Source organism: Cavia porcellus, unplaced genomic scaffold, assembly GCF_034190915.1.
Source record: "Cavia porcellus strain 051 isolate PalLab524CR breed Dunkin Hartley unplaced genomic scaffold, mCavPor4.1 scaffold_23, whole genome shotgun sequence".
NCBI lineage: Eukaryota > Metazoa > Chordata > Mammalia > Rodentia > Caviidae > Cavia > Cavia porcellus.
In genome coordinates, this window is record NW_026947506.1 from 39,443,827 (window position 1) to 39,471,785 (window position 27,959).

Consider the following 27,959-nt stretch of genomic DNA (forward strand, 5'->3'; position numbering starts at 1 on the left):
GGGTATGATGGTGCCTGCCTGTAATCTCAGCACTCTCAAAGGCTGAAACAAGAGGATCGCCAAATCTGGGCAGTTTAGCACTAGAATATGACCTTGTCCTGACAAAGTAACAAAGCTGGGTGTGGTGTTACATAGTTGTAATCCCAGCACATGGAGGGCTGAGACTGGAGGATTTCCACAAGTTCCCTGCTAACCTCAGCTACATAGTGAGTTTACTGTCAGCCTGAATTGCACAGCGAGACCTTTAAAAATTAAATTAAATTAAAAAGTGTGCTACTGTGTTCTCTCTCATATGGTGGCCCTTCCTCACACTGAAGGGTATGCATCTTTTCCTACTTTTCTTGGCACAAACTCGCTCCCAGGGCTTATTCTTTTCCTACCTTTACTAAAACTTTGCTACCGTTAAATAATAAATAAATAAATAATTAACAAAAGTTGGAGCCGTAGCTTAGTGCAAAGGTCCTGAGTTCAAACCCAAGTAGTGGAAAACAAAAATATGAGGTCCAAAGTAACTGAAGCATATGGATCAAGGGCTGAAAAAGCATAGGTCAGGGTCGACCGACAATCAGGACCAGATTATGCAGGCGCTTGCAGGTTGTGATCAAAAGTTTGGTTTTCATTCTGAGGACAATAAAGATGGCATTTCATTTATTCTGTTGCCTTAAAAATTGGGCATTTTCATCTCAATTTTAAAGACATTATCAAGTTGGACGGGATGTTAAGTGATTCGTATGGGGTCAACCGCGAGAGGCATGAGCAGGGTACAGGAAAACCCTTTGGGACGCGCGAGTCCTGGAGGCTGAATACCATGGTTACGGACCACTTCCCTCCCCCGACCCTCACCGCCACGAGGATATTGAGCATGCGCAGTTCGCAGACGGAAGCCGAGAAGGAAGGGGGCGGGGCCGAGGCTGGCGGGCGCGGGGAAAATGGCGGCAGCGGCGGCGGCTGCGACAAACGGGACTGGAGGGAGCAGCGGGATGGAGGTGGATGCAGCAGGTAATGGGCCCTGTGGGGCGGCTTCGGGAGACACCATTTCGGGGGTGCATTAAGGCCTTCTTGTACCCCCGAGAAAAGCAGCTTGTCTTCCCGGTTAACTTGGAGGAGAGACGGAGGGCCCAGGCTCTGCTCTCCCTCACTCCGATTTCCAGGGAAGAATGTGGGGTGCGGACTGTCATTCTCTCTCCTTTCTCTCCACGCATAGTAGTCCCCAGCGTGATGGCCTCTGGCGTGACGGGCAGCGTTTCCGTCGCTCTTCATCCCCTTGTCATTCTCAACATCTCAGACCACTGGATCCGCATGCGCTCCCAGGAGGGGCGTCCTGTCCAGGGTGAGTGTTCCGCATGAATCTCCAACCCTCTGCCTTGGTCCCTTCCTCCAAACAGTGATCTTTCCCTTTTTTCTGAAGCTAATCGTCCTCCCTCAAATTACTGTTTCCCCAAGGTTCAAACTGACCTTAGTCCCTCAGGTGATGAGGGAAATGTTTCAGATGCTTTATGCTCACCAGTTCCCTGTCATTCTCTCTTCCCCAGTGATTGGGGCTCTAATCGGGAAGCAGGAAGGCCGAAATATCGAGGTGATGAACTCCTTTGAGCTGCTGTCCCACACCGTGGAAGAGAAGATAATCATTGACAAGGAATATTATTACACCAAGGAGGAGCAGTGTGAGAGGGGAACTGAAGTGGGGACGAGGAGTGGGAGTTTAAAAAGAAAAAAGTGCAAGGTGGGAGAGATTGAAGGTTGGGAAGGAGCAAACAAAAGGATGAGAGCAGAGGAGGAATGATAGAGAATATCTGAAGAAAAAAAAAGCACATTCAGGTATTCCTCCACATGAGAGAAGACAGCTTAGAAAGGAATAATTACTCTAAAGTGAACCAGAATTTGAGGCAGTGGCAGTTGGTAAATATACACCAGGAGCTTCAAACTGAGGAAGGGTGGTTTAAAGAAATACTTTGTGCCCTGGCCCCTTCCTCTCCAGTTAAACAGGTATTCAAGGAGCTGGAATTTCTGGGTTGGTATACTACAGGAGGGCCGCCTGACCCCTCCGACATCCACGTCCATAAGCAGGTATACATGCTCACACGTGTGCATGCTGGGGCAGAGAACAGAGGACGAAGGGGAAGATGAAAGATGGAGATTGATTTTGCTGTCCATTGCCCCTCTCTTCCAGGTGTGTGAAATAATTGAGAGTCCCCTCTTTCTTAAGTTGAACCCTATGACCAAGCACACAGATGTGAGTATTCTGATTCCAAGCCCACTTTGTTCTCCTCGTCTGTTCTATGCCTTTTATCCTCATTCCCAATATTACACTGTGTGACACATTTCTTCTTTACTGGAGAATGCCAGATTGAATCTCTATGCTTTCATTTATGAGCTGTGTGACTTTGAGTTATTAAACCTCTAATCAGCACTGTCACACATAAAGTGGACATAATTCCTACTTCACTGGGTTCTTGGGAAAACTAGATAGGAGAAAATGCTTGAAAGGGCCCAGGCCAACTTGGAACACAGTACAGGTTGTGGTATGTTTGCCTTTAGTAAGAACTGTTTTCCGTCTGTTCTTTACAGCTGCCTGTCAGTGTTTTTGAGTCTGTCATTGATATAATCAATGGAGAGGTAGGTAGTACACTACCTTTCAATCTTCACAGCCTGCTATTGGCCTGTTTCCTGCTTTTGACTCTGTATGTGTGGGATACTGTACCCTATAGGCTACAATGCTGTTCGCTGAACTGACCTACACACTGGCCACAGAGGAAGCTGAACGCATCGGTGTAGACCATGTAGCCCGAATGACAGCAACAGGCAGTGGAGAGAACTCTACTGGTAAAGGGGGGCGATTCCTTGGACAGGGTGGAAAGGTCACCACATGCCTTCTTACCCATCACCTGTCCCTATCTCCTTACAGTGGCTGAACATTTGATAGCACAGCACAGTGCCATCAAGATGTTGCACAGCCGTGTCAAGCTCATCTTGGAGTATGTCAAGGCCTCTGAAGCAGGTAGGACAGGTGCCTCTCTGGCACTTTAACATTGCTTCTCTTGTGGGGAAGTTACAGCATCAGCATCATTGCAGCATTTTTACACCCTTAGGAGAAGTCCCCTTCAACCATGAGATCCTGCGGGAGGCCTATGCTTTGTGTCACTGCCTCCCTGTGCTCAGCACAGACAAATTCAAGACAGACTTTTATGATGTGAGTGTGAAACTTTGAATGGGGAGGTGGGGCTTACACCATCATTTCTGTAAGGCAAGACATGGGACTGTTGTCCACTGGGCATGATGTGAGGAACCTCTGGGGAACTGGTTCTTTTTGTTCCCTCCCAGCAATGCAACGATGTTGGGCTCATGGCCTACCTTGGTACCATCACCAAAACTTGCAACACCATGAACCAGTTTGTGAACAAATTCAACGTCCTCTACGACCGACAAGGCATCGGCAGGCGAATGCGGGGTCTCTTCTTCTGACGAGGGTACTTGAAGAGATCATGCACAGGGGTCAGACAGCTGTCCCAAGGGGGCTGGGCGCTACACTCTCTTTAGAAACTGCTGTCATTAATAAAAAGAGAGCAGCCCCTCAGCACCCCTTCCCAGTGGCTTTGTCCTCTCTGTTAGGCACCAGATAGGTCTCTCTACTTGGACTTTAAAAAGGATGTTTTTGTTCCAGCCTTGTTCAGAGGCAGAGTCCTTGTTTATTATCAGCTCTTCTTAGTCCCCTTCAATGACCACAGATGAGGTGACTGTATATTCATTAGGGTGGAATGGAGTCAAAGACTTGAGTACTTCCACTTATATGATCTTTGTTCTGTCTCCTAATATCCTGATGGCAGCTCATCTAGGCCAACTCTACAAACCTGTCTTTCTAAGCTAAATTAACTTCATTAGAAGTGTTTTTCACATAACAAGGGAGAAAAGGACACTGAATACATTTTTACAATAGGCAACTCAAACCCTTGACCTGTGGCCACTGCGGTACGTGTTACAACTAGGTGCCTCAGCCCTATGAGGCAAGGCTAGTGTCCCCCATACTTTAAAGAGGAAGCTAGGAAGGGGCCCAAGATTAAGCTTAATGTAATTCTGTGTGCCAGACAATACATCCCTGCATCACTGCAGTTCCTGTTTCTATTAAATAGGATTGTAGAGTTGAACAAAGATGAGCAAGATGTCTGATTCTGATGAGAGCATCTGAAAACCAATGAAGCTAGGTATAGTAGTGCACTGTAAACCCAGCTGCTTGGGTAGCTAAGGCAACCTCTGCTTAAGGCTAGCCTGGGTAACTTGAGACTGCCTTAAAAATATAAAGGGCTTGGGTTGGGGATTTAGCTCAGTGGCATAAGCGCCTGCCTTACAAGCAGGCAGTTGTGAGTTTGATCCCTGGTACAGATAAAAGTAAGACAAAAAAAAAGTGGGGGCTGGGGACATGGCTCTAGAATGTTTGCCTGGCATATACAAGGCTTGATTCCAGTGACACAAAGGATAAACTGGGCCAGGAGTGGTAGTAAATACCTGTAATCCTAACACTTTGGAGGCTGACACAGGAGGATTGCTGCAAATTTGAGGCCAGCCTGAATTAGGAGACTGCCTCAAGAAACAAAAATAGAGAGCAAACTTGGAATGAGGCTGGCATCTCATGTTGGTGTTGTATCCAGAGTCTGATACACAACAGAAATCTGAGGCTAAATAGGGGATGGAGGTGAAAAAGGGGAGGAGCCGCAGAAGCAAACTCCAGGAACATGACAAAGCCTAGTCCCAGCCCAAACTAAAGCCCAGTTACAGCAGGGACATCTTACTCTTTGGCTGTCTTAATGTCTGTATTTGTGCTTAGCACTTGGACAAGGTACATCAGCTTATTGAGTGGGTGAAATAAAAAAGAACACACTATGAATCTAAACATCAAACTGTTGGGAAGACGTAATTTAGATGACACTAAATATAACTTTTATTAGCAAAAGAAATAAAAAAGAAGTGCAAGGCAGGAAAAGGAGTCTCCATCCTCTCCAGGGCATTACACCTTCAGAAGGGACAAGTTAGTATGTGATCTCAGGTGGGTCCCAGTGTCTCAAGCAGGATGTCATCAGACAAAGGTGATCCGTGTGCGGGAAGCATTGACCTGCCAGACATTTAACTCTTCGTATTCATCTAGAGCCGCCTGAAATTGGGCAGGGGTGAAGCCACGTGATATGCAGCGCTGCTCTGCCTCAGAAAACCGGACACTTCGGCCCCCCGAGACCAGTTCACGGACAGTGGCAAATATCACATCTGCTGGTCTCTGAGTCCTGAAGGAAATGCATGAGTTTGTAAGATCAGGGAATAAACCAGTACACTCGGCAGCAACACAGGATGGTGGCTGGTATTAATATTGAGGCCAACCTCATATGCTTGTGAATACAGAAGCCACAAAGATAAAGTGACCTGCTCAAGAAACTCAAGGTGACCTGTTTCATCCTTCACTGAGCCACTCACCTAGCTGTCTGCCCCTTGTCGCCTAGAAGTGAGTCCTTTGACATCTCCATTAGCCTTATGGCTTCATTCACATCTTCCTTTTCCACTGTGTCCACCATTCGCAGGCGTGCCTAAGGGGAAGCCAGGGGAGAGATGGAGACGGGAAGAGGGAAACAGAAAAGTCAGGGATTCCCCCTCATTCCAGTTTAAGGCTGGGCAAGCTATTGTTGTCTACTGTGTCATAGGACAAAAGTGAGGATCCCACCCTACACCCCCATCCGTAGTGAAGGGCCGGCACTGTCAGACCGAGACAAGTGCAATGCCCAGGGCAGCGTCCAGCAATTGCCCAAGTCTCCGCCTCTCAACACTGGCCAGTCCCGGTGTTCAGCTGTCCTGTGAGGGAGACCAGACCCTTCTGAACTCCACTGGGCTCCCCACCATGACAGATGGAGCCTCGGGAGCTCAGCCAAGGCAACTGGGAGAGGCTGTGTCCTGGGGGCTCGGGAAGTGCTAGCTCAGCAGTAGGTCAGGTAATCACACTACCTGCACGAACAGCACTTTGGAGCCCCCATGACGAAGGTCCAAGAGATGAGAACAGAAATGAAGGTTTATAGCACAGGCTCTAGCATTCAGGATGAGATGAACCAACCCACCCACCCGAGATTGTGGCAGCAAGAAGGCCTTTCCCTCCATGGGCGCTGTGCATGCCCTGCTGGAGCAGCAAGTACCCACAGTGCGGTAGCACAGAGAGGACCACTATCTGCACTGTCAGCACTTTAGCCCCGGCAGGGCCAGTGAGAGGGAGGTGGCCGTGTTCAGGCAAGGACCACACCAGGGACAGCTGCTAGGTATAGGTCACATCCCCTCCAGCACAACAGGGACCAGCACTCACCAGAGCAGTGGAAAGTCGGAGGATAGCCAGCAGGGTCCGGGCAGAGGTAAAGGTGGCATCCTTACTGGCCCAAGCCTCTCGCCTCATCTCCACGTATGCTGCTGTGATGTAGTCCGCCAGAGACTCGGGCACTGTGGGCTGCTTCTCGCGGCACATAGCTATATACCGTCTGCAGGAGAAAAAGTTGGTAGGAAGAGCAGAAAAGAGATGAGGGAGAGGCTGCACAGGCATCTTTTTTTCCTGTTGAAAGACTTGTTTGAGAAAATTCTTGGAAGAGAGTTTAAGTAGAAAAAAAAAGTCAGCGAATTATTTGCTTGGCTTGAGTATCACACCAAGGGATTTTGCCAAATATAAGCTGCCAGTGTATTTCAAACTACTTCCAACTTTTCAGAAAAATGGCCTTTGCAAAAACAAAAATCCACCTGCCAGAGATGAACTAGTCTCTTCCTCTGTGCTTAGGGGGTATCTAAAAGAAACAGAAATACTTTGTTTACAACCAGATCAGGTCTAAAGGGACTGTGAAGAAAAGGAGGCAAAAAAGGTTCTCACGAGTCTTCACACTGTTCTCATATGGTCAGGGTATGTGCTCTGTGTGTAGTTTATTTAGTTTGATTCACTATTCTCAAGCTCAGGAATATCAAGAGAAGGGGGGTAGTGGTGAAAACTATACACCCCAAGATTGAGATTCTCAACATACATGTAGCCCAACATGCTAAGGGCACACTGATTCTCCCTGGCCCCCTACCTCATAAGCTTCATGTCCAAAGGTTCAAACTTGGTAGGGGGCTGCCGACTGTGCTGGTGCACATAGGTGATATGCTGGGCCAACCTGGGAAGAGCAGAGGCACAAAGGAATGTTTTAGAGCTATACACCAAAGCCTCAGTATCCCTCCCTTAGCTCTATGTCTTCCTCATAGCATGGCAGGAACGGGACGTCCCAGGACTCCCTCCAAATCAGCATCACAGGCCTGACCCTTTTCTCCCAAGGAACTACAGACCAGCAAGAGGGGGAGGCTCTGGAATTTCTATGAGCAGATAAGTAGAGGGATTTTTCTAATTTCACTTCCTTCCCACCCAGCAAAAGGGCTCTCTGAGCTTCATTCACCGAAGGTCATTATCTCGGTCAGGGCGGTCCTGAATCAGCCACAGAAGGTCAAATCGAGACAGCAGTGCAGCTGGAAGCTGTATGTTCTGCTCCAGGCTGCGGCGAGGATTGTAGCGCCCATAGGCAGGATTGGCAGCAGCCAGGATAGAACAGCGGGCATTGAGTGTGGTGAGAATGCCAGCCTTGGCAATGGAGATGGTCTGCTGCTCCATGACCTCGTGGATGGCTGTGCGGTCAGCCTCGGCCATCTTGTCAAACTCATCGATGCAGCACACGCCCTGGTCAGCCAGCACCAGCGCTCCACCCTCTAAGGTCACCTCTCCACTCACAGAGTCTCTGAGAACAGCAGCCGTGAGCCCTACTCCGGAGGAGCCCCGGCCAGTCGTATACTGGCCTAAAAAGGAAGGAAGCAACAGATATCAGACAACAAAAGGAAAAAAGGAGGCACACAGTGACCGTTCAGCAGCAGTTGGCGAAAGTAGTAGTTTGAACCAGGGAAACTGAAAACGGCCACGCACAGGACTATGCAGAACCAACCGAAATTGGTGCAAAATGTCGCCGCCCACGTGACCAGTGAGGTAAAGGCCTGTTCAGGCCAGGCCTTGTGGAGGTGGCAGAAAAGTGGGGGTGCTGGGCTGGCAACATTTCCATTTCCCCAACATTAACCCTCGCAAAAGCAGCCACCTCCCCACCACAGCCTTTTCAACAAACCCTGTGATCCAGCCTGTCCCTACTCACTGCGGGGTGCCAGGCGATCAATGTAAGACAGCAGCTGAGACTTGGCCACACCAGGATCCCCCATCAGGCAGATGTTGATGTTGCCTGGAAGAGGAAGCCGAGAGTGACCATTCTCCAGCTGCAAACTGTTCAACGAAGAACATTTCTGCCTCACTCCTGTACCTCATGTTATCTGTGCTGAACACTCACACAGCCATGAAGCCAAGATGCTAGATCTTACTTTTTAAGCTACATGGACCCTAACTTATTTTATTCTGTTTTTTCCTCCCAACTGACTTCATCTGCTGAAACCTCCTTTTCCTCCTGACCTCTGATTTTCATCCCTCGAGGAGACTGGTCCACGCCGCCCACCAGCAGCAGCAATAGTGCCTTCTTCACATCTTCATGCCCATATATCTCGGGGGCGATAGAAGCAGCCAGCTTTTCATAGAAATTCTCCTCTGTAAGGAAATTACATTATTTCTTCGTGGATAAGGACTAGGATGAAACTCAATCCCACCAAGTTCTTTCCCCTGACCCCTCACCTGCAATTTGCCTCAGCTCTTCCCTGCTCAGCTCTCCAGTCCCAACCTCGTCATCCTCACTCTTATTCATCTTCACAATTCGGTGGGCTTCCAGGTAAGTTTCTGAGAGTAAGCCCTTGGAACAAAATGCACTGGGCTGTAAATGAAATCCTTTTAACTTGCCCAGTACCTGATTCCCTAATGGTTTCTTCACAACACGCTCTGTTCTAGTTTGATGTTTTACTGCTGTTAAAGTTTTCTCTGAGGAGATGAAGAGTCCCTTTCTTACCTGGACTACCTGTCGGAACCCTGTACGCAGGATTGGCAAGAAGATACCAGTGACACTGACATGGTCCCCAGGCTGGGCAATCCTTGTGTTTTCTCCTTCTACCATCACTGTGATACTGCGAGGGATATTTCCCACAGGCACCTGATCACTCTAGCAGAGTACATAGGACAAAGGAAAAGAACATAAGGTCTATAGGAACCTAAATTTCACTCCTAGGCATCACACTCCTCACTTGTTTCAGTCTACCCAGCTTCAGATTAGACTGAGGGAAACAGGCGTTTATTTCTTCCCAACTCAATCAGAAAACCCATTACACTGCCACTCTGCACCAGGGGACTTTTCTGCCTTAGGTCTTCCCTTTTTTGTTCTTTCCTTTTGCCACTGCATAAATGACAAAACGATTCAAGTGACTTCTCTGCTTTACGTGTCACAGGCCATATACCCACGACTCACATGTTCTTGCATCTTCATCTCCTGGAATTTGATGAACTTGGAGCCACGAGTCTGCAAATACAACCGTCCTCCTGAGCGGTTGGTTTGGCACTCCTGGCTTGGGCACATGATCAGAGGCATGAAAGTGGGAGCCTGGATCTAGGACATGAAACAAAGGAAGCACCAATGAGTCAATAGGGGAAAAAAACCCTCCTTATTGTAGTGGTCACTTGAGTCACTTCTTATCTTCCGCAAACATAAGTATTAAGAACTTTCTGAACTATTAGTCTAGATCAATAATGACGAACACCAACAAAACACAGGACGACCACTATGTACCGAAGAAAAAAATGCAAGTATGTGAGCATCTTTCACAACAACCAGAGAAAAAGACAGTAACTCCAATAGATAAAATTACTCTTTAGAAAAATGACTAAACAGTTAAATTCCTTCTTGTTCCATACTCTATACATACCGGTTGGTAGGTCTCTGCCCCACACTGGTCACAAGTATAAGTGGCCACCACCATCCTAGGTTTGACTTCAGAGACACGAGTTACAATTCCACGCACAGTGACCAACTTTCCCACAGAGTCAGCTCGTACTTCCCGGATCACACGAGGTTTATTGCTACTTGGCCCCTGAAAATATAGCTCACTAAGAAGAAAAAACTGTCATCAGTAAGGTTCAGGAGAAAAAGTCCCTGACCCTTCCCACAGGGACACTCACAATCTGCGCATGAGTTCAGGAGGGTACTGATTCTGGGGATTTCGCGTTGCCCCAGGGTCCCGGCTCCGCTGTTCCATCATCAGCCGGTGCTCAATATAAACATCCAGAACATCTTTATTTACCACCTAAAAGAACAGAAATACAAAAATAAAACAGCACTGAGACAGACAACATGAGGAAAGCAAAATGGATATGGTGACACAGACCTGTAATCCCAGTACTTGGGAGGTTGAGGCAGGAGGTCAGCCAGAACTACATAGCAGGGTGTCTCAAGTAACAAAAAGATGAGCAAAGGAGAGCATAGAGGGCACCAGGTAAATCAGTGCCCTGCTTCTGTTAGCTCACGAACCACTAGCATCCAAAAAGTCTCAAAAGCTTTGTTTCCTTGCTATGCTGTGTCCTACAACCACTCACCTCCCTATCCTTGTACTGAGGCAGGAGCTCTTGAATAGTATCAGCGAAGAGCCTCATGTAGCGCTTAGCATTCTCACAAATTGAGTCCACCAACTCAGGATCTTCTTCAGCTACGTCATCCAGGTCCACATACATTGCCACTTGTTCCCGATGAGCCAGCCGAACCTGGGTTTTTGCAACACCTCAGGACCACGTTTATCTAGTTCACCCTCAAAACCCACTGTTGTGAGTTCAACAGTCTGGTTATCCACAGGGAGCAAAGAGCAGCACACAGCTGCACACAACAGCAACCTGCCCACCAAAGACAACCACCCCCCAAATCCTGAAAGCACTCTGGTTATTACAGTGTAACGTTATACCACTTATCAAGTGCCCTACTATACAAGTCTCTAAGGGACCAACACACCTGTTGAAACAAGCCAGGCCACTCTTACAGTTCCCTAAGTGCCACTCTATTCCCAATTCCCTTCACCCTGTGTTGAACTTACCAACTGACTCTCATACTTGAATTGCTTCTTTCCAAATTCATCATCCTGGTAAAACTCCTTAAGAAACTTCTTAACCTTTTCTACAAGGCAAATGTAAAATCACAAGAAGCAATCTTTCTTTTGGATTTTACTGAAAATCCCTATAAGAAGCCTAAAAACCTACTCTTGTTTTAAACAGGTCTCACTAGTTGATTATATAAAGATGTAAGTAAACCTGCACAGTTCTTCCAGAGGGTAGGACTTGTTCCCCAAGTTTGGTTTTAAGGCAAAAATATGCGGCCCTTGGCAGCTAGGTGTCTTACCCAACACCCTTTCCCAGGAAAATTCTAGTCTTAGTTAAGAATCTCAGTACCCTTCTCCAATGGGCTCCTGCACCCAACAACATACTTGGACCCCAAGGTTTTCTCTTTCCACCCGTAAAACTCCTCTTTTTCTTGGGACTCTCTAAAGCCGTACTCTCGCCCGGACCTCAACCAGGCCAGTCCACTACCCCACCCCCGCTCCCGCCACTGCTTCCGCTCTTAGTAAACAAAGAAGCACATGGGCTGGCATTCCAGCCGCTTCACCACTTGGGATTCCTCCGCCCGAGGCGGGAGTCCGTCCGGAGATTGGCTAGCACGCCCAGGGCCTCTCAGTTACAACGCCCAGCTGCCCCTGGAGAGTTCGCTCTAAATATCCGAATTCCAGGCACGCCCCCAACCCTAGGTAGCTATCTGCGAGTCCAATGCGCGGAAGGACACTGTTTATGGACGACACTATCTTCGACAGCAACGCGCCACTTCCGCCCGCCTCCACTTCCGCTAGGAGGGGCGGCTGGAAATGGCCAATTGGAGCGCGCAGCGGCCCCGACCGGCCCGCCCCCAAGGCTTCGGCGGGTCTAGACCAGACGCGGGAACTCTCTAGTCCCCCAAGGTTTGGAGAGTGGCGGGTTCAGTCTCCATTCCTGAGACCAAGAACCCTTGGCCAACCACAGCCTAGTTCTCGTTCTCTTCTGGGCATAACCCTTTCCCTCTCTACAACTCCCAACCGAGTTATCTCTCCCACGACACCGACACCGTTCCTGGGCAAGACAGCAGCACTTCCTCGACGCTCCACCATGAGTATCCTAGGTGCCGTCTGCTCGCCGCCCAGCTTTTCTAGCCTCGCTCATCCCAGAGCCCGCCGACACCGACCCCAATTCACACCAACAGGTGTCAGCCAGCACATTTCCCGTTAAGCCCCCCCCCCCCAGGCTTGCAAACCCTTACCTTTCTCAAGTGCGTAATCCTTCAGTGCCATCGCTGCCAGTGACCGTTCAGCAGCAGTTGGCGAAAGTAGTAGTTTGAACCAGGGAAACTGAAAACGGCCACGCACAGGACTATGCAGAACCAACCGAAATTGGCGCGAAACGTCGCCTCCCACGTGACCAGCTACGCTGCTCGCGGGCCAGTAGGAAAGGATGGCCTTTCTCCCCGCCCACACGCCGCAGGCTCCACCCTTGACCAATCTCCCCGCAAGGCTGGACTGAGTGAGGCAAAGGCAGCAGGCAGGTGGAGACTGAATAGTCCAGAGGGGCGGGACAGGAGCCGGGTTTCCCGCGGCCCTGAGTGACGCGAACGGAGGCGAGTCGATCTCTTAAAGGGCCAGCCCACAGGCTTCCTTTTGTTCCGGGGCCGCAAGGCGGGGCAGGCCCAACTTTCACCATCTGCTGATCTACTCTCCAGAAGAGTCATGATTTCTCAGTTCTTCATCTTGTCCTCCAAAGGAGATCCGCTCATCTACAAAGACTGTATCCTTATGCCACGGGGTAGGATGGAGTGGCTGGTTGGGAGATGATCTCAGAGTCTATCTGTGTCGGCCGTTCCTTAACTGTCCTTCCACCCGGCCAGTCCGCGGGGACAGTGGTGGCCGCGATGTGGCCGAGCTCTTCTACCGGAAGCTGATGGGACTGCCTGGAGACGAGTCCCCAGTTGTCATGGTAACCACTCGGTGGGAGGGTGCAGTTGGGGGTGTTGAGAGATGGGTTCGTCCTTCATTTTTAAAGACTGGTTTCTTGCTTTTTGGTCCTTTTTATTTTATTTTTTTAAACTTGCATTGAGGGGTAGTCTTTCAACAAAAATAACTAAGGAAAGTGTATTGAGCTGTGACAGTACATCAGGCTCAGCTCCTTACCTAGCTCAATCCTGAACTAGAGTTGGTGTTACTATTAGCCCTTTGCACATTAGGAAGCCTGGCTTTCAAGAGGTTTCAGAGGTCACCCAAAGCTACACTGCTACTGTCTGTTTAGCAGGGATCATCAGGGTACAACTTGGAATCTTCAGGAGCCTCAACCCCTTTTTCCTAACACTTTCCCTCTTGCCTCAGTATCACGATGACCGTCATTTCATTCACATCAGACACAGCGGCCTCTATTTGGTGGCCACGACTTCAAAAAACATTTCTCCTTTCAGCCTCTTAGAGCTGCTCTCCAGGTGAGGAGGGTTGGGCTGGACCCCAGAGTGGGGGTCCCAGAGGAGGAGGAGCTGTCCACACTTTGTTCTGTGTCCTCAGGTTAGCTACTCTTCTGGGTGACTACTGTGGCTCTCTCAGTGAAGGGACCATCTCCAGAAACGTTGCTCTTGTCTATGAACTCCTCGACGAAGTACTGGTAAGTACCAACAATTCCTTTTTTCTCTCCTGCACCCCAGGAAGATACACCCACTGTTCTGCAGCGGGATCTTGTGGTTGGGAGACAAAACCCACTCTTTTTTCCACTCATTTCGTCCATTGATCCCCTCAAAACCATCTGTCCTTCCTTACTACTAGGATTATGGCTACATACAGACCACATCCACAGAGATGCTAAGAAACTTCATCCAGACGGAAGCTGTGGTTAGCAAGCCCTTCAGCCTCTTTGATCTCAGCAGTGTTGGCTTGGTCAGTAGGAGGGAAATGAGGGAGAAGGCAGGCTTCTTGGAAGCTTTTAAAGCTGAGGATTGGTCGCTTTGGATGTTTTACAGTTTGGGGCAGAGACACAACAGAGCAAAGTGGCCCCTAGCAGTGCTGCCAGCCGCCCAGTCCTTTCCAGTCGCTCTGACCAGGTCAGGGAAGGATCATTGAGGTCAGACTTTCAGGTTTTTTTTTCCCCCTGGGACATCAGAATCCAAGATTCCGACTTATCTTTTCACTATTCTAGACACGGGTACCCTTCTACTCCTGTGCCCCAGGATTCTATTTCAATTACCCTATTTTTTCTGCCAGTGCATTTTAGAATGCATGTCTTTAGTTAACCTTCACCACTCAAATCCTCGCCCTTTTTTTCCAGAGCCAAAAAAATGAAGTTTTTTTAGATGTGGTCGAGAGATTGTCTGTACTGATAGCAGCTAATGTAAGTGTGGGCTCCCAATCCAAACTGAAGACAAATGGTACTTGGAAAATGGGTTTGGGAGGTCATGACTCGGCACTAACCACCCTGTCACTTCCAGGGATCACCACTGAAGGTGGATGTGCAAGGAGAGCTCCGGCTCAAGAGCTTCCTTCCCAGTGGCTCTGGTGAGGACCTAGGGTTGGGTTTGGGACAGGATCCTTGGTGGCATCATTGGTATTTGCTGACCTTTTCAGATGTCTTTCCTCCAACAGAGATGCGCATTGGCTTGACAGAAGAATTTTGTGTGGGGAAATCGGAACTGAGAGGTGAGAAAGACTGAGAGGTGTTTCTCACTGCCAACAGTTTCATGGAGAAGAATTAGAATTGAGACTTCTCCTACCCCAGCCATTCTCTCCCAAAGCATGGATTAGGAGAGGGGCCTCTCTTTGCAGGTTATGGGCCAGGAATTCGGGTGGATGAAGTCTCATTTCACAGCTCAGTAAACCTGGACGAGTTTGAGTCTCATCGGATCCTCCGCTTGCAGCCACCCCAGGGTGAGGTCAGCATCAGGGTAGCTCAGCATACTGTATCCAGCATATGGGAGGGAGGCAGTTGGAAGCATGAGACTTAAGCTGACTTCATTCCTCTCTGGTCTCAGCTGACTGTGATGCGATACCAGCTCTCTGATGATCTTCCCTCCCCGCTCCCTTTCCGGCTCTTTCCCTCTGTGCAGTGGGACCGAGGCTCAGGCCGGTGAGACCATTTCTTGTGTTCTAGAACCATTCTGGAAACCAAACCAGCCCAAGACATAGATGTTCCCAAGACTTCCTGTGAAAGGGTGATGATAGAGGTGATAGGGCATCAATTGGAAAAAGTCATGAGCAGAGAGAGGGATTGGGCTAGATTTTGGCCCTCTTCTTTCTTGGCCTTCTGTACAGCCTCACATGGAGGCCCTGGGTGAGTGACAGTAAGATGCCAATAGGATCTGGTCTAAATAATAGTATTTTGCCTTCTTATTCCAGGCTCCAGGTTTACCTGAAGTTACGATGTGACCTGCCCCCAAAAAGGTAAAGAGTAGAGGCCAGGCAGGCCTGGTTTAGCTGTGTAGGACATCAAGACGGTCAGAATCAGAGCTAGGAACCTACTACTTACTCCTTCAATTGTATCCATCAATCTCAGAAGCCAATATAGAGGCTCTAGCATTTGGCAAGGGGTATTATGCACCTGTGAACTTCCATTGTGACATTGAAGAGGAACAGGGACAAGGGTATCTACCTTCCTGGGGCTGACCACATTCCTTTCTTTGTAGTCAAGCTGTCAACATCCGGCTGCACCTTCCGCTGCCACGAGGGGTGGTCAGGTTAGTCTGTGCTCTTCAGGGAATTTCCCTGGGGGGAGACTGTCCTTTGCCAAGGCAGGTACCATTGTGTCCTGGACCATCTCTGTCTATGTTCCAGCCTGTCTCAGGAGCTAAGCAGCCCAGAGCAAAAGGCAGATCTCGGGGAGGGAGCCCTTCACTGGAACCTGCCCCGGATACAAGGAGGCTCCCAACTCTCAGGCCTTTTCCAGGTATCCCCTGTGACCCTCTTGCACCCCACTATTCTACCTCCACCTGTGCCTACCATACTCAGCTTTTCCAGTGCAGCTGCTGCCCTGCTCTTAGGAGGGTAAGCAGCTGCCCGGCTTCATGGCTTCCCTGTCCTCTTTCCTCACAGATGGACGTTCCCAGCCTACCAGGACCCCCTGACCACGGGCCTTCCACCTCAGCCCCTCCACTGGGGCTGGGCCCTGCAAGCCTATCCTTCGAACTACCTCGGCACACATGTTCCGGCCTCCAGGTTCGCTTCCTCAGGCTGACCTGCAGGCCTAGTGGCAATACCAACCCCCACAAGTGGGTACGCCACCTAAGCCACAGTGACGCCTATGTCATTCGGATCTGAGGTTCCCCAGACAAGGCTGTGGCAGCAAAGGCAGCAGGCAGTCAAATGGGAAGACGACATTTTCCTTCTTGGAGTGGTTCTGGATGTAAGCAGAAGTCCTGAGAGGCCAGCAGGCTTGCCTCTTCCGTGGTATCTGACACAGGAAGGCTCAGAATTTACAAATCAACTTTTATTCCGAGGAAGTAACTGTACAGTATCTAAAAAGAAAGTCATGTGGGGTATCAAGCCTACTCTTTCTTCCATATTGCTTGCAAATGTGCACATAGGAATCCATGGGAGAGGTCAGCAGATGGATGATGTTATCACTGAGCAGGCTGAGGGGAGCCAGGTCCAGGGGGCTGGGAACCATTCGCCTTCGGAGTCCCTGGTGCTGGAGGTGGGCTGTCCCCAGCTTCCTGTTTCCCCCCACAGAGGGCACTGCCCCCAAGTGGAGAGGGGGAAGATGAGGTGGGAGGGACTGGAGAAGGATGGGAGGGAGGGCCTCCTTTGCCATCTCCTGTTGGGGGTAGTGAGACCACGATGTACTTCTGGACACTGCCAGGCCCAGAGGGGGCTGTACTGGGGGGTGCATTGGAGGCAGTGGAAACCAGCTTGACAATGGGCTGCACGCTGGGGACTGTGGTGGTGACTGGAGAGGTAGTGGTGGATCCTGAGCCAGGGGCTGAGGTGCTGAGGGACAGGACCTGGAGGAGAAAGGGAGGCAGTGTGAATCACCTTGCACCCACCCCGTGAAGGGCTTTCATCGTCAGGATCCAGTAGACTGTTGCCAACTTAAACTTCATGAGACCCTGGCAAGTGGCCCTTCTGTCTCCTGGTTTTGGGCCTTGAGGGGACTGGTCTCTACTCTGAGGCCTCCCTAAACAGCTCTGAGGTGACCCAGGCTGCTTTGCATCCCTTGTCCCAGATGCCACATACCTGCTGGGTGGATGAGGCGCTGGAAGACGATGACATTACAATAAACTTGGTTGGAGGAGGGGAAGGTTGAGGAGGGGCAGCAGCTCGTGCAGACACCAGTGTCTGGACAGGCAGTGCGATGGAGCCAGGGACTTTCAGCAAGCCAGGGGTTCGAGGGCCAGACTGAGGGGCCTGAGACAGGGTCAATGTGGGCCTGGGCTGTGAGGGAAGAGTCAGGAAGAAAACATCAGCATCTAGGAAAAGGAAAGGCTGAATGGAGATCTGGCTGCTCTTGCTCTTCCTCAGTAGCTGTGTCTGGGGTTGGGGCATCCTTTACTGATGGGGTCCAGGCTCTCTGAGACTGTGCTGCCTCAGGGCCTAGAGGAATCCCTGTCCCTGGGCACCATGGCCATGTCCCACCCATGCATCGTTCATTTCCTCTCTCCCTCCCCCCAGTAGCGACTGACCTGTGTGATGGTCAGTGTGGTCCTGTTGACCTGCTGTGCCTGTAGAGCAGCCTGGGCCCGGGCCTTGACCACATGGGAACAGAGAAGGGGCCCAAGGGATCCAAATTCTGCCCGATAGGCATCCTGATTGTCAGGTGGAGGATGCAGCTTAGCCAGTACAGGTGCACAGTGTTTCTGCAGTGAAAAGGCAAAGAGGAAGAGTATGAAAGGACACAGCCACTGTTTCACTGTGCCCTCGATGGCAACTGTGCAGGGTCTTCAGCGAGTGTAAGGAATGGTGTGGTTCTCCCTCAGAGGAAAACAGGGCCAACTGCTGTGAGCTGAAGACTTGCTACACACACCAGTAACATCTGTGGGACAGTCATTCCATACACCTGTGTGTGCCTTTCACACACAGTCGTACAGTGATTAAGATCCCTTATTTTTTACTTAGCCCACCTATGCCTGTCTTTCCATCAGTAAAACAGCATCAGACTTTGAAGGGTACTTGGAATATATGCAGCAAAGATGCGAATAAGCAAATAAAATATGCTAGATGCTTGCTGAACACTGTACGTACATGTGTGGGAGGGGGACTAGTAGGGAGAAATGGGGGAGGGCAAAGAAGGGGCTCTGGTCACCAGCAGGAGGCTCTGCACATGGTCAGCGCCAATGCGGTCGATGTTGCTCAGCACTGGGCCATCCAGGACACTTCGAATCCGCTCTCCCTCCTGCTGCAGCCGTGGCAGAATCAGAGTCTTAATCACCTGTTGGAAAGGAGAGAAGCCAGGTCCTCGGTGCCTCTGGGGTTTCTCAGGTGGATGGCATTGCCCTCTAACCTCAAGACTGCCTCCCCTCGCCCAGCTGTTCCCCCTCCAGGGGCCTAACATCATGTCCCAGCTCTGCCAGGCCTGCAATGGAGCCGTAACGAGTCGTCCAGGGAGTCTTCTCATCTACCCAGCTCTGCAGAGGAAGAAATGAAAACCCAGATGAGTGAGTCTTCAGGTTATGAACCCAGGTCTTCTAGAAAGAAACTTTATGAGGATGTTGCAGATGAGGCTGAAGCCCCTTAGACCAACCTCCTGCTAGTTCTAGTTCCCCAGCCTGTTGTTCCAGGTGTCATTTCCCAAGGCACAACTGCCCCACCACTGGTTTGGGTGAAGCACTTGTAATCCTGGTGACAACCCTGTCGGTGATGTGAGACAGGTTGCTGGGGCTCACCTTAGTGAAGGTCTTCGTGATCCGGGACTGGATGTTGTTAGTTGTTGTGCTGAAATGCTTGCAGATCTGGGCCACAAGGCGGGCAGCAAAATCCCGGAGTGCCCAGTGATTGTCCACATCAGGTCGCAGGCACAACTGTCTGCTCACAATGCAGGTCATCACTGCTGGAATCAGCTCATGCACCTATAGAGAAGTAGTGAGTTGGTGGGTCCTGACAAATGGTTTCCTGTGGGTGGTAGCGAAGAGGGAGGGTAGGAGGTACTCACATATTTTTCTAGATATAATGTAGGGTTATCCATCAGTGCCTTCACCATACGCATCAGATAGATGAGCAGGGCCAGGTTATTCTGAACCACGTTGACACGGACCTATAAGAAGAGGGAGCAAGAGGCAAAGACTCCTAAGATCAACTTCCCTGCTACCCCTCCCCCAACCTTATCCTGGGGCTGGCTTTCTCAGTCTGCTTACCCCCTCAGAGATGAAGGTGCTGAACCGTGGCAGCATCTGATAGAGCCCTGGGTCTGTGGCAATGCTCTGCAGAGCTTCCTATGGGAGGAGGGAAGTAAGTGGGGAGGGGGCAGCTATCGTGGGGAGCAATCTGCTAGGGATGCAAAAGAAATCTTAGGTTGAGGACAGGCGGGTGGGGTCCTAACCGCTCTCTTGGCCTCACAGGACCCCACACAGGCTTCGGTGATCTCCTTGTAGTACAGCTGCTGCTCCACAGAGAGCTCATGGATGCTGCGAGGCTTCAGGCGCAAAGAAGCCCCCTCCAGCAAAGGTGGTGCCTTCTTCTCTTTCCCTGTGTGAATTGAGAGATGTGAACTGAGTGATGGCTCTGAAAATAGAAGGATCCAGAAGGGGCCTCAGTACCAGACAAACCTGAATGTGCCACCTCCCCCACTGTGGCTTCCTTTAGGTTTCTTAAGCCCTTTGGGACTCTCTAGCCCTGGTCTCAGCCAATTCACAAATGACCCATCTGATCTGGGATACGAGTTGGGAGAGCCCTGACCTAGAGAACTGACCTTTGCCATCAGCTGGGGTGGCCCCTTGACCTTTGCCTTTCAGAGGTCCATCTTCCTCCTGGCCTGGCTTTGCTGACTTCAGGGGTTCTGTGGCCTCAGCCTTCTGCTGCTCTTTGGGAGCTGGTGGGAAACCAGTCATAGCAGGAGTGATGAGTGAGGAGAGATGTAAAGAAACTAGGGAACAAGGCAGGAGTACAAGGAGAGAAGGGAGAGGGCACTAGGCATGGAAAAGTTTACCTGGTGGTGGATTCTCTGGTATAGCTGGCTGACAGCCTTCGATGCTCAGCCAGTGAGCTGTGAGAAAGGAAGCTATTATGTTGAGTTGCTGGACATGGACACTAGGAAGTCACTCCACACTAAGGTAGATGTGTTCTGGTTCCTGCTCCCATTCTTGCCATTCACCAGGAGCCCACACTGAGCTTCTTCACTTGTGCAGCTCCTCACAACAACACATCTCACTCCTCCTTAGCACTCTGCCTGCCCCTCTACTAACCTTTGAGGCAAACATCCAGAGGTACCCGAGGCAGAGGGGTGTTGATGATGTCACTGAGATCAACCTCCTTCTCCTCATAGAAGTAGAGCTCTCGGCCCCCACCAGATGCAAAACGGAAAGGAATAAATTCCTGAGCATGGAAGCCATAGAGTGGCTGTATCAGGAGGGAAAGAGAGATGCAGGTGTGAGAAATGAGCCTGGCAAAAGGCAAGTGCAGCATCTGGGAGGATGGCTTCTCATCGCCCTGCTCACATCTTGGTCCTCCTGCTTCCTTCCTTTCTCTCCCAATTACCTCAACATTCTTCAATTTTAGGGCATAGTCAATATCACTGGTGGTGAGCTTCTGCCGCTTCCCCATGTGCATGAACTTGAGAGCATCCTGGAGTCAGGGAGACAGGAGAAAAGACATTGGTCATCAGTCTAAGACAGGGGGAAGAAGGGGTAATATCCTTGACACAAAGCAGGGCTGGGCAGCAGGGCCTGGGTACCTGTGCAATTTCTTTGATTCGATAGCTGACTTCATCTGTCAGCAGCTGGCAGGTTTCCTCCTGAATCTGTGCAATGCCCATTGATTCAGCCACAACCTTCATGGACTCAGAGGGCAGCACAGTATTGCTGAGCTTTAGTTTCTTCTCTTCAGCCATGCTGGAGTACCTCCTCTCCTCCCTGGAAGGGTGCGACCCCCAGGTAAAGTGATGAAGCCCTTGGCAGGGAGATGAAGCAGACCAAAGACATAAAAAGAAACACAACTCAAAATCTCTACTAAGGGCTGGGGGATATGGCTCAGTGGCACAGCACCTGCCTGGCAAGTGCAAGGTTCTGAGTTTGATTCAGTACAAAAAGAAAACCAAAAAAACTCTACTAAATTAAATTCCTGATCTCCCCTTACCTTCCTGTTCAAGACTTGGTTCCCTCATTTTCATAGCAATGCAGTGTTCACTGTCTCTTTATCTGGGTCCTCCCTCACATTAAATCGACCCTGATTCCTCCACTCCCACTTGTTAGCCCAGAGCACCATCCAACTCCTGCAGAACTCCAATAGCCTCTGGACAAGCTCTGCTCCCACCTCAGTCTCCTTACATCTATCCTTTTCTAGCAGTCAAAATAACTGTCAAAATGTATACCAGACTGTCATTTCTCTGCTGTAACAGTTCCCCATTTACCATAAGAACCGTAATAATGACCTGTGATGTCAAGATTTGCCTTTTTCCCATTGTATCTCTGATCATGTCTTTCCTTCTTCTATTTTATCCAATCCTATCATCCCCCTTATTATTTTTTAAATCTGCCAGACATGCTTTAGCTTTTGCTTTGTGTCCTTCTAGGTGTCTGCTTGGCTGCCTTCTCTGACCATGCTATTTTTTTAAATTTGTATTTTGTTGGTATATTTTAGATATACATATTATATCATCATAGGGAATTTGCACATGTATATATCTTGCTTCTTTTTTCCCATTTCCCTCCCATCCCTTCAACCCCTCTTCCCTTATTTACAAAAGCTTTGTTTCCATTTTCTTTCTCGTCTTTTCTTTCCTCCTCCTGCCTCTCTTCTTTCTCTTCTCATTTGAACCTGACCATGCTATTTTAATTCCTTACTCTGCCCTCATTCCATTCTTTTTCTTTTCCATAGCATTTAACAGCTTCTAATACATTATACCATTCCTAATTATCAACCTCGCCTACGATATGGACAGGGATCTTTATTATGTTAGTGAATGTATTCTGGGTGTCCAGACTACTGCCTGAAACACTAGCAATAATAAACACTTGTTGAACAAATGAATGAATTGCAAGGCTTAAAGATGTATACGCTCAGTTAATACTAGGTGTCACGATTATCTAGATGAGTAAGACAGGCCAGAGCCTACGTTTACATTAAGTCAAAAGGAATTGGGAGCTGAGATTAGGAAGATTAACCTCAAGTGTTCAGAACTGAGTGCCAAAGGAGAATTTGGTACTTTTCAAACCATCCCGGATCTCCTCATAGACTTTTATAAATCTTACTTTGAAGGGACAAAATTACTCAATGCATACTCTGTGCCAGGTGTACAAGAAGCAATCGTGTCCTGGTTCTTTGGTCAACTACTAATCTGTCAATACCCTCGGCACCCTCTGGCAGTAAAGGCTCATGAAACACCCTACAGATCCAGGAAAGTCTCAGATCAGTGGAGACAGCAGAAGGACTTCTCTGAGCAGAGCGAACTTGAGCTAGACTCTGCAGTAGTTTCCCAGGAAAGAACATAGTCGAAGATCCCCAGGCAGCGCCAAAGGAAGCTCAGAGAACCCACCCCATCTCCCCCGACATCCTTGCAATGCATACACACACGGAGTTTCCACGAGCACAGACACACAACCAATAGCCCTCTTCCCAGTCCCCACAAGGGCCCCTCAAGGGGTCTTCTCCTCCCCTGTAGCCTCCAGACCCGCCCCCGCAAGCTCAGCGCCGGGGGCAGTAAGTCTCTCACCGCTGCCAAAGCGCCGCTCACCCGGCGCTCGGCGCCATCTTGGCCCCGCCCCCTCCCCTCGGTCGCAGGTCCTGGCAGAGATTGAGAGCAAGTCACCGCCGCCCTTTCCTCAAATCACAATAAATTATAGACGCTCACAGCCTGAAATCATATAAAAATGTGTTTTTATAAATACATGTGAGAAGTACACGTTCTTATTTTAATTACTTCGATTTAATACTTCACCACACACCGGCCAGGACCTTCAGGAGGCGCCACAAAACAGAAGCCGGGAACCTTACTACTCTTAAGATCCCACCCCTTTTGGGCTGGTTCTGCGCATGCGCCGACCAGGCCTGCGGGGATTTAACGTTGTTGCCGTCCGCCTCCGGATTTAAAGGGCCCGCTGCCTTCCCGAAGTTAGTTTGAAGTCAAAGTGTTCGTTTGTGGACGTCGCTCTGTCATGGGACCTGTACGGTTAGGCATATTGTTACTTGTGATGGCAGTGTATAGTGCTTGGGCTGGAACGTCGCGAGAGGAAGACGATGACACAGAACGCTTGCCCAGCAGATGCGAAGGTATCAAAAGGGAGCAGTCCCTATTACCATCTCTCTACCCTACTTACTTCGTTTAGGCCAGACCAGGTGAACTATGATGGGTGGGTTACTCGACCTCTTTGACGTCCTGAGTAAGATTCTAGTAGAACTGGGAGCTGAGGATTTAGCTCAGCGGCATAAGCGCCTGCCTTGCAAGCAGGCAGTCGTGAGTTTGATCCCTGGTACCGATAAAAAAGAAAAAGACAAAAAAAAAAAAAAAAAAAAAAAAAAAAGACTCTAGTGGAACTTGACAGAATTGGAATGGGATCAAGGGAGGTATGCATACTGCCACCCCAAAACTGTGGCATTAAGTTTTCCCTGAGCCTGGTCGAGGGAGTCTGCTTTTTCTTGGAAGCTGGGGTCCCAGTGCGGTGTAAGAATTGTAGTTCGGAGGCTACCTGCCCTGGACCGCCGGAATCTGCAGAGAGCATCGGTATGTGATATTTCCTACTTGTCATCAACCAGATCTAAATCTGGAGAGCTTGCAGGAGCAAGGTGTCAGGCTTTTGTCTTGTAGGCATTCTCTGCCCTGCCCTGGCAGATACGCTGCCAAATTACAGACCCTTCCCTACCCTGAGGGAGTTTGTGGATGAGTAAGGCCTTGAAACTCATAAACATCGGATGGGAGGATACACAACTAAGTTTCACATGAGTGTGAGACTTTGCAGAGTGTGTATCCTGTAAGGATTTTACTCCAAGCAGCATCTTAGCTGCCGTAGGGTGGGACACTGCTGGGAAGGAACCCTTCAGAGCCCGATCATTGAGTGTCCTGGTTCTCTAGTTTGTTGCCTCCCTGACTTTATTTTCTTACTGAGATTCTTTTAATCTTCGCCCCACATGCCACAGGATTTCAGTATCCGTGTTCCTAACTTGATTCTAATTTCTCATCTTCTTCTACCTCTGCATCACCATTCTTCTTCCTCCTGTCAGTCTTTCCAAACTCAGATGGAATCTTAGCATTTTCTGCTTTAATACCTACGTGAGCTTCTACTGTGATCAGAGTGCACATAAATCTCCGTATTACAGTCCCGCACTTACATTTTCATATTCTGTTCCCATCCTAAAGGTGCCCATGCTTCAGATAACTCTGAACCTGAACGTCTCCTGGTCACTGAGCATCTTTTTTTCTGTTGCGACTCTGCCTTTGCTGTTTTTCCTGTTGTCTAAAAAAACCCCGTAATAACCATTTCTCAACACCCAGTTTAAATATCACCTCATCTAGAAGCCTTCTTTGTCACCTCCTGCTATGCTGAAAGCCCCTGAAAGAAAGAGAGTACCTGTGGATCTCAGGTCTTAGCACAAGACCAAGCACATATAAGCACTTCGGTTACGTGTACTTTTGTTTGGTTTACTTGTCACTTTATTTTGGTACCAGGGATGGAACTCATGACCTCGTGTTTGCCAGGGCAGGCGCTTACGCTACTAAGCTAAACCCCTGCCCCCATACTTGTCACTTCAGTATCAGCCATTTCTTTTCTTGGTACCCACCAAGTGCCAGGTCACATGCTATGTGATGAAAAGAGTAATGATGGGATGTTCTTTCATGCTTACGGAAATCAAAGGCTAGTAGGAGGACAATAAGTAATCTTTGAATGAATTTTGCATTTCCTATTCAGATCAAGCTTCTTGGTTTTAGCCCCCAGTGTAGGGTCCATCACACTATATTATTACCTGTTTATCTATCTGATTACATAGGCATCATTGCCAGGGACAAAGATCATGGATCTTTTTTGGGGGAGGAGTAGTTGAGACAGGGTCTTCTGATGTAGCCCAAGTGGGCCTCCAACTCATGGATGATCCTGCTGCCTTAGCCTTTCAAGTGCTGGGATTATAGGTATGTGCCACTATACCCTGCCAAGATTGTGGGTCTTACTGTTCTCTATTCTGTTCTGTATGCCATGTGTACAGAAGGGGCTCAATAAATAATTTCAGCATAACAGCAAGCACTTATATCTTAATTTTTATACTTATTATACCTTTATAAGGGTCATAGTATTATCCTCATTTTAGAGGTGAAGAAACTGAGGCACATCAAGATTATTAGTTACTGAGAGGCTGAGTTGGATTCCAACCCAGCATACTCTGCTGCCTTTGGTCAGCTGCAGATCTGCTGATATATTCACTGGTCTTTTACATTCCCTTGGACATCTCTCCTATCAGTGTGTAAGCTACTGAGCATGGAGCTACAGGAGAAGCTGAGTCTCACTGGCCGATCTCGAGAGGTATTGGAGCTGGGGCAGGTGCTGGACACAGGCAAGAGGAAGAAACATGTGCCTTATAGTGTTTCGTAAGTGTCCCTCTACCTTCCGGCCCCCAAAGTTGTTCTGAGAGTCCTTGCAGGATCCAGGAAGTCTTTGTTCTCCTTTTCCCACAGAGAGACAAGACTAGAAGAGGCCCTGGAAAATTTATGTGAACGTATCCTGGATTACAGTATCCATGCTGAGCGCAAGGGGTCACTGAGATATGCCAAGGTCAGCTCTTTTCCCAGGGCAGGACCTGATTCTCAGAAACAAAGACCTATATCCCTTGAGGCTCTCAGGGGTTGTATGCCATCTCCCCCCAGCTCTGAAGTGTCCTCTCCTTAGTTTAGGCTCCTGCATCTCACCCTCATTGAACTCACTCCTGAGACTTCAGTAGTCAACAAAACTGATGTGTGGGAAAATGGAAGAAAGACGTCATACTGCGCTGGGCAGATTCTATATTCTGTGTCTTTCAGGGCCAGAGTCAGACCATGACAGTGCTGAAAGGCCTAGTGCAGAAGGGAGTGAAAGTGGATCTGGGGATCCCTTTGGAGCTGTGGGATGAGCCCAGCGCGGAAGTCACATTCCTCAAGAAGCAGGTAGGATAAGATACCACAGTGTCTAGGAAAGTGAGAAGGAAATCTGAGGTGGGAGCTAGGTCCTAGGATTTGATTGTAAGGGATGTCCACCTCTGAGCAGGGAGAAGGGGGCAGAGTGAGGACTATGCCATCCATTAAAATGTGAGCAAGAGCATATTAAGAAGTAATATTGGAGCCAAGCATGGTGATGTACACCTCTTAATCCCAAAATTTGGGACGCTATGGCAGAAAGATTACAATTGAGTCCAGCCTAAACAATTTAGCAACTAAGATTCTGTCTCAAAACAAAAAATAAAAAAGGGCTGCAGGTGTAGCTCACTGTGAAGGCCCTGGACTTCAATCCCCAGTACTTAAGAAAAAAGAAAGATAGAAGAATCAGAGGCTAATACCATTGCTTTTTGAGCATCTACTGTATGTCCCTGATTGTAACACACTTTCCAGCTGCTGCTTCATTTTACTCGTGAAACAATCTGATGTGGTAGGTATGACTGACTACAGGACTATTTTACAGGAAAGGGAGCTGGACTCAGAATTTAATAACCTACTTAGCAGAATAGGAGCTAATAAATGTTTGTTGAATGAAGATCACACATCTGCCGAGCCAAGCTTAGTCCGGCTACTTGCCTCTCCAAAATGAGTCAGCTGAAGGAGGGAGGACAGCAAGTGGAGAACAGAGAGCAGAGTTTACAAAGTTCAGCAGACCAGATACTAATCCCACTCTTCCACTTGACGAGTGTGAGACAATGCTAGAGGAGTATGAAGATGTCGTGGGAGACTGGTACTTCCACCATCAGGAGCAGCCCCTACAGCATTTTCTCTGTGAAGGTCATGTTCTCCCAGCTACTGAAACTGGTAAGTGTGGGGTTGGGCTCCTCTAGGGCTAGGATGCAGTATTCCCTATCCCCAGAACCAAAATTTAAGTTATTTTCTCTCACCCCACCTAGCATGTCTACAGGAAACTTGGACTGGAAAAGAGAAAATCACAGATGGGCAAGAGAAAGAAGAGGAAGAAGAAAAAGAAAAGGAAGGGGAAGAAGAGGTAGAAGAAATGACAAAGACAGAAAGACACTCCAAGCATGACCCAGAGGATCTTTGACCCTTGCCTTTGAACCCCCAGCGAGTTATCAAAAACCCTGTCGTCTGAGCTGTCCCTGCCCCACAGTTTAAGAGTGTATTAGTGTACAAGTGACCCCACCTCAGTGCTTCTAACTATTCCTTGCCATCTGGTATCAGGCAGGATCTTGAGGACGAAGGATGGCATAACTATGGGGAGAAAAGTAGGTGCAGCAGGTGGAAGTCCTTCCTCTACAGATGAACCCTATGCCTGTCATTCCAGCCCCTTAGCTGGCAGGTTTGTGTGTGGTGACAACCTTGAAGCTTTTCCTTGTAAATATCTCTACTGCTCCCCAGAGGTCAGCGATCCAATGGAACTGTGGGTCTTGGGAAAGTCACTTTGCTTTTCAAAAGATCTGGTTTTAGATACTTACAGGAAACACGACAGAAACATTCTCTGTGACCTATATGTTGTACCCTACCTGTGTCCAGGAGGCTGCATACCAGCAAGCTGGGAACAAGAATAGGACACTGCGTGGGGGTGAGGCTGTACTGATTTAGACACTCGTCTACTTCATATTAATCTCACAGGTGCCAAGTTTTATATATAGCTATTAAACTTTTTTAAAGAAAGTATCAACTGAGCCCAGTTTCAAGTCTG

The 27,959-nt window shown here is 49.0% G+C and overlaps 5 protein-coding genes across 10 annotated transcripts; 3 read left to right on the forward strand and 2 right to left on the reverse strand.

The window, feature by feature from the left end:
• Positions 1-842: 842 nt before the first annotated feature.
• Cops6 (COP9 signalosome subunit 6) lies at positions 843-5,418 on the forward strand. 2 transcript variants are annotated; one of them, XM_003470006.5, is made up of 11 exons: positions 843-999; positions 1,205-1,330; positions 1,533-1,664; positions 1,979-2,067; positions 2,171-2,233; positions 2,569-2,616; positions 2,709-2,823; positions 2,906-2,998; positions 3,090-3,190; positions 3,322-3,467; positions 5,138-5,418. In XM_003470006.5, the coding sequence occupies exons 1-10, from the start codon at positions 930-932 to the stop codon at positions 3,460-3,462; spliced, it is 978 nt and encodes a 325-aa protein (XP_003470054.2). In that variant the 5' UTR covers positions 843-929; the 3' UTR covers positions 3,463-3,467; positions 5,138-5,418. The 2 variants fall into 2 exon arrangements, with proteins under 2 accessions (XP_003470054.2, XP_005003754.1); XM_005003697.4 differs by lacking the exon at positions 5,138-5,418 and having other exon boundaries at positions 3,322-3,574.
• Positions 4,910-12,482, reverse strand: Mcm7 (minichromosome maintenance complex component 7). Of its 2 annotated transcripts, none has more exons than XM_003470005.4 (15): positions 12,273-12,482; positions 11,026-11,105; positions 10,538-10,702; positions 10,124-10,248; positions 9,871-10,051; positions 9,417-9,554; positions 8,964-9,113; positions 8,696-8,810; positions 8,480-8,611; positions 8,172-8,255; positions 7,434-7,827; positions 7,074-7,157; positions 6,329-6,497; positions 5,458-5,567; positions 4,910-5,270 (listed from the first exon to the last, which is right to left on the reverse strand). In XM_003470005.4, the coding sequence occupies exons 1-15, from the start codon at positions 12,301-12,303 to the stop codon at positions 5,069-5,071; spliced, it is 2,160 nt and encodes a 719-aa protein (XP_003470053.1). In that variant the 5' UTR covers positions 12,304-12,482; the 3' UTR covers positions 4,910-5,068. The 2 variants fall into 2 exon arrangements, with proteins under 2 accessions (XP_003470053.1, XP_005003755.1); XM_005003698.4 differs by lacking the exon at positions 12,273-12,482 and adding an exon at positions 11,413-11,553.
• Positions 12,483-12,555: 73 nt separating this feature from the next.
• On the forward strand, positions 12,556-18,198 carry Ap4m1 (adaptor related protein complex 4 subunit mu 1). 2 transcript variants are annotated; one of them, XM_003470004.4, is made up of 15 exons: positions 12,556-12,793; positions 12,894-12,982; positions 13,369-13,475; positions 13,555-13,651; positions 13,810-13,920; positions 14,004-14,084; positions 14,309-14,371; positions 14,469-14,535; positions 14,623-14,676; positions 14,803-14,909; positions 15,009-15,103; positions 15,373-15,417; positions 15,660-15,710; positions 15,808-15,919; positions 16,066-18,198. In XM_003470004.4, exons 1-15 carry the CDS (start codon positions 12,736-12,738, stop codon positions 16,288-16,290), a joined length of 1,362 nt encoding a protein of 453 aa, XP_003470052.1. In that variant the 5' UTR covers positions 12,556-12,735; the 3' UTR covers positions 16,291-18,198. The 2 variants fall into 2 exon arrangements, with proteins under 2 accessions (XP_003470052.1, XP_063090269.1); XM_063234199.1 differs by lacking the exons at positions 13,810-13,920; positions 14,004-14,084.
• Positions 16,445-22,958, reverse strand: Taf6 (TATA-box binding protein associated factor 6). Of its 2 annotated transcripts, none has more exons than XM_003470168.5 (15): positions 22,832-22,958; positions 20,855-21,069; positions 20,659-20,745; positions 20,367-20,520; positions 20,111-20,167; positions 19,874-19,993; positions 19,505-19,650; positions 19,320-19,397; positions 19,118-19,219; positions 18,852-19,034; positions 18,519-18,593; positions 18,272-18,397; positions 17,652-17,825; positions 17,206-17,403; positions 16,445-16,973 (listed from the first exon to the last, which is right to left on the reverse strand). In XM_003470168.5, exons 2-15 carry the CDS (start codon positions 21,008-21,010, stop codon positions 16,593-16,595), a joined length of 2,037 nt encoding a protein of 678 aa, XP_003470216.2. In that variant the 5' UTR covers positions 21,011-21,069; positions 22,832-22,958; the 3' UTR covers positions 16,445-16,592. The 2 variants fall into 2 exon arrangements, with proteins under 2 accessions (XP_003470216.2, XP_005003756.1); XM_005003699.4 differs by having other exon boundaries at positions 20,855-21,032; positions 22,832-22,948.
• Positions 22,959-23,152: 194 nt separating this feature from the next.
• Cnpy4 (canopy FGF signaling regulator 4) lies at positions 23,153-27,934 on the forward strand. Of its 2 annotated transcripts, XM_003470167.5 has the most exons (6): positions 23,160-23,388; positions 25,567-25,693; positions 25,781-25,877; positions 26,123-26,245; positions 26,980-27,097; positions 27,190-27,934. In XM_003470167.5, exons 1-6 carry the CDS (start codon positions 23,274-23,276, stop codon positions 27,339-27,341), a joined length of 732 nt encoding a protein of 243 aa, XP_003470215.3. In that variant the 5' UTR covers positions 23,160-23,273; the 3' UTR covers positions 27,342-27,934. The 2 variants fall into 2 exon arrangements, with proteins under 2 accessions (XP_013008231.1, XP_003470215.3); XM_013152777.3 differs by lacking the exons at positions 26,980-27,097; positions 27,190-27,934 and adding an exon at positions 26,757-26,973 and having other exon boundaries at positions 23,153-23,388.
• The last annotated feature ends 25 nt before the right edge of the window (positions 27,935-27,959 follow it).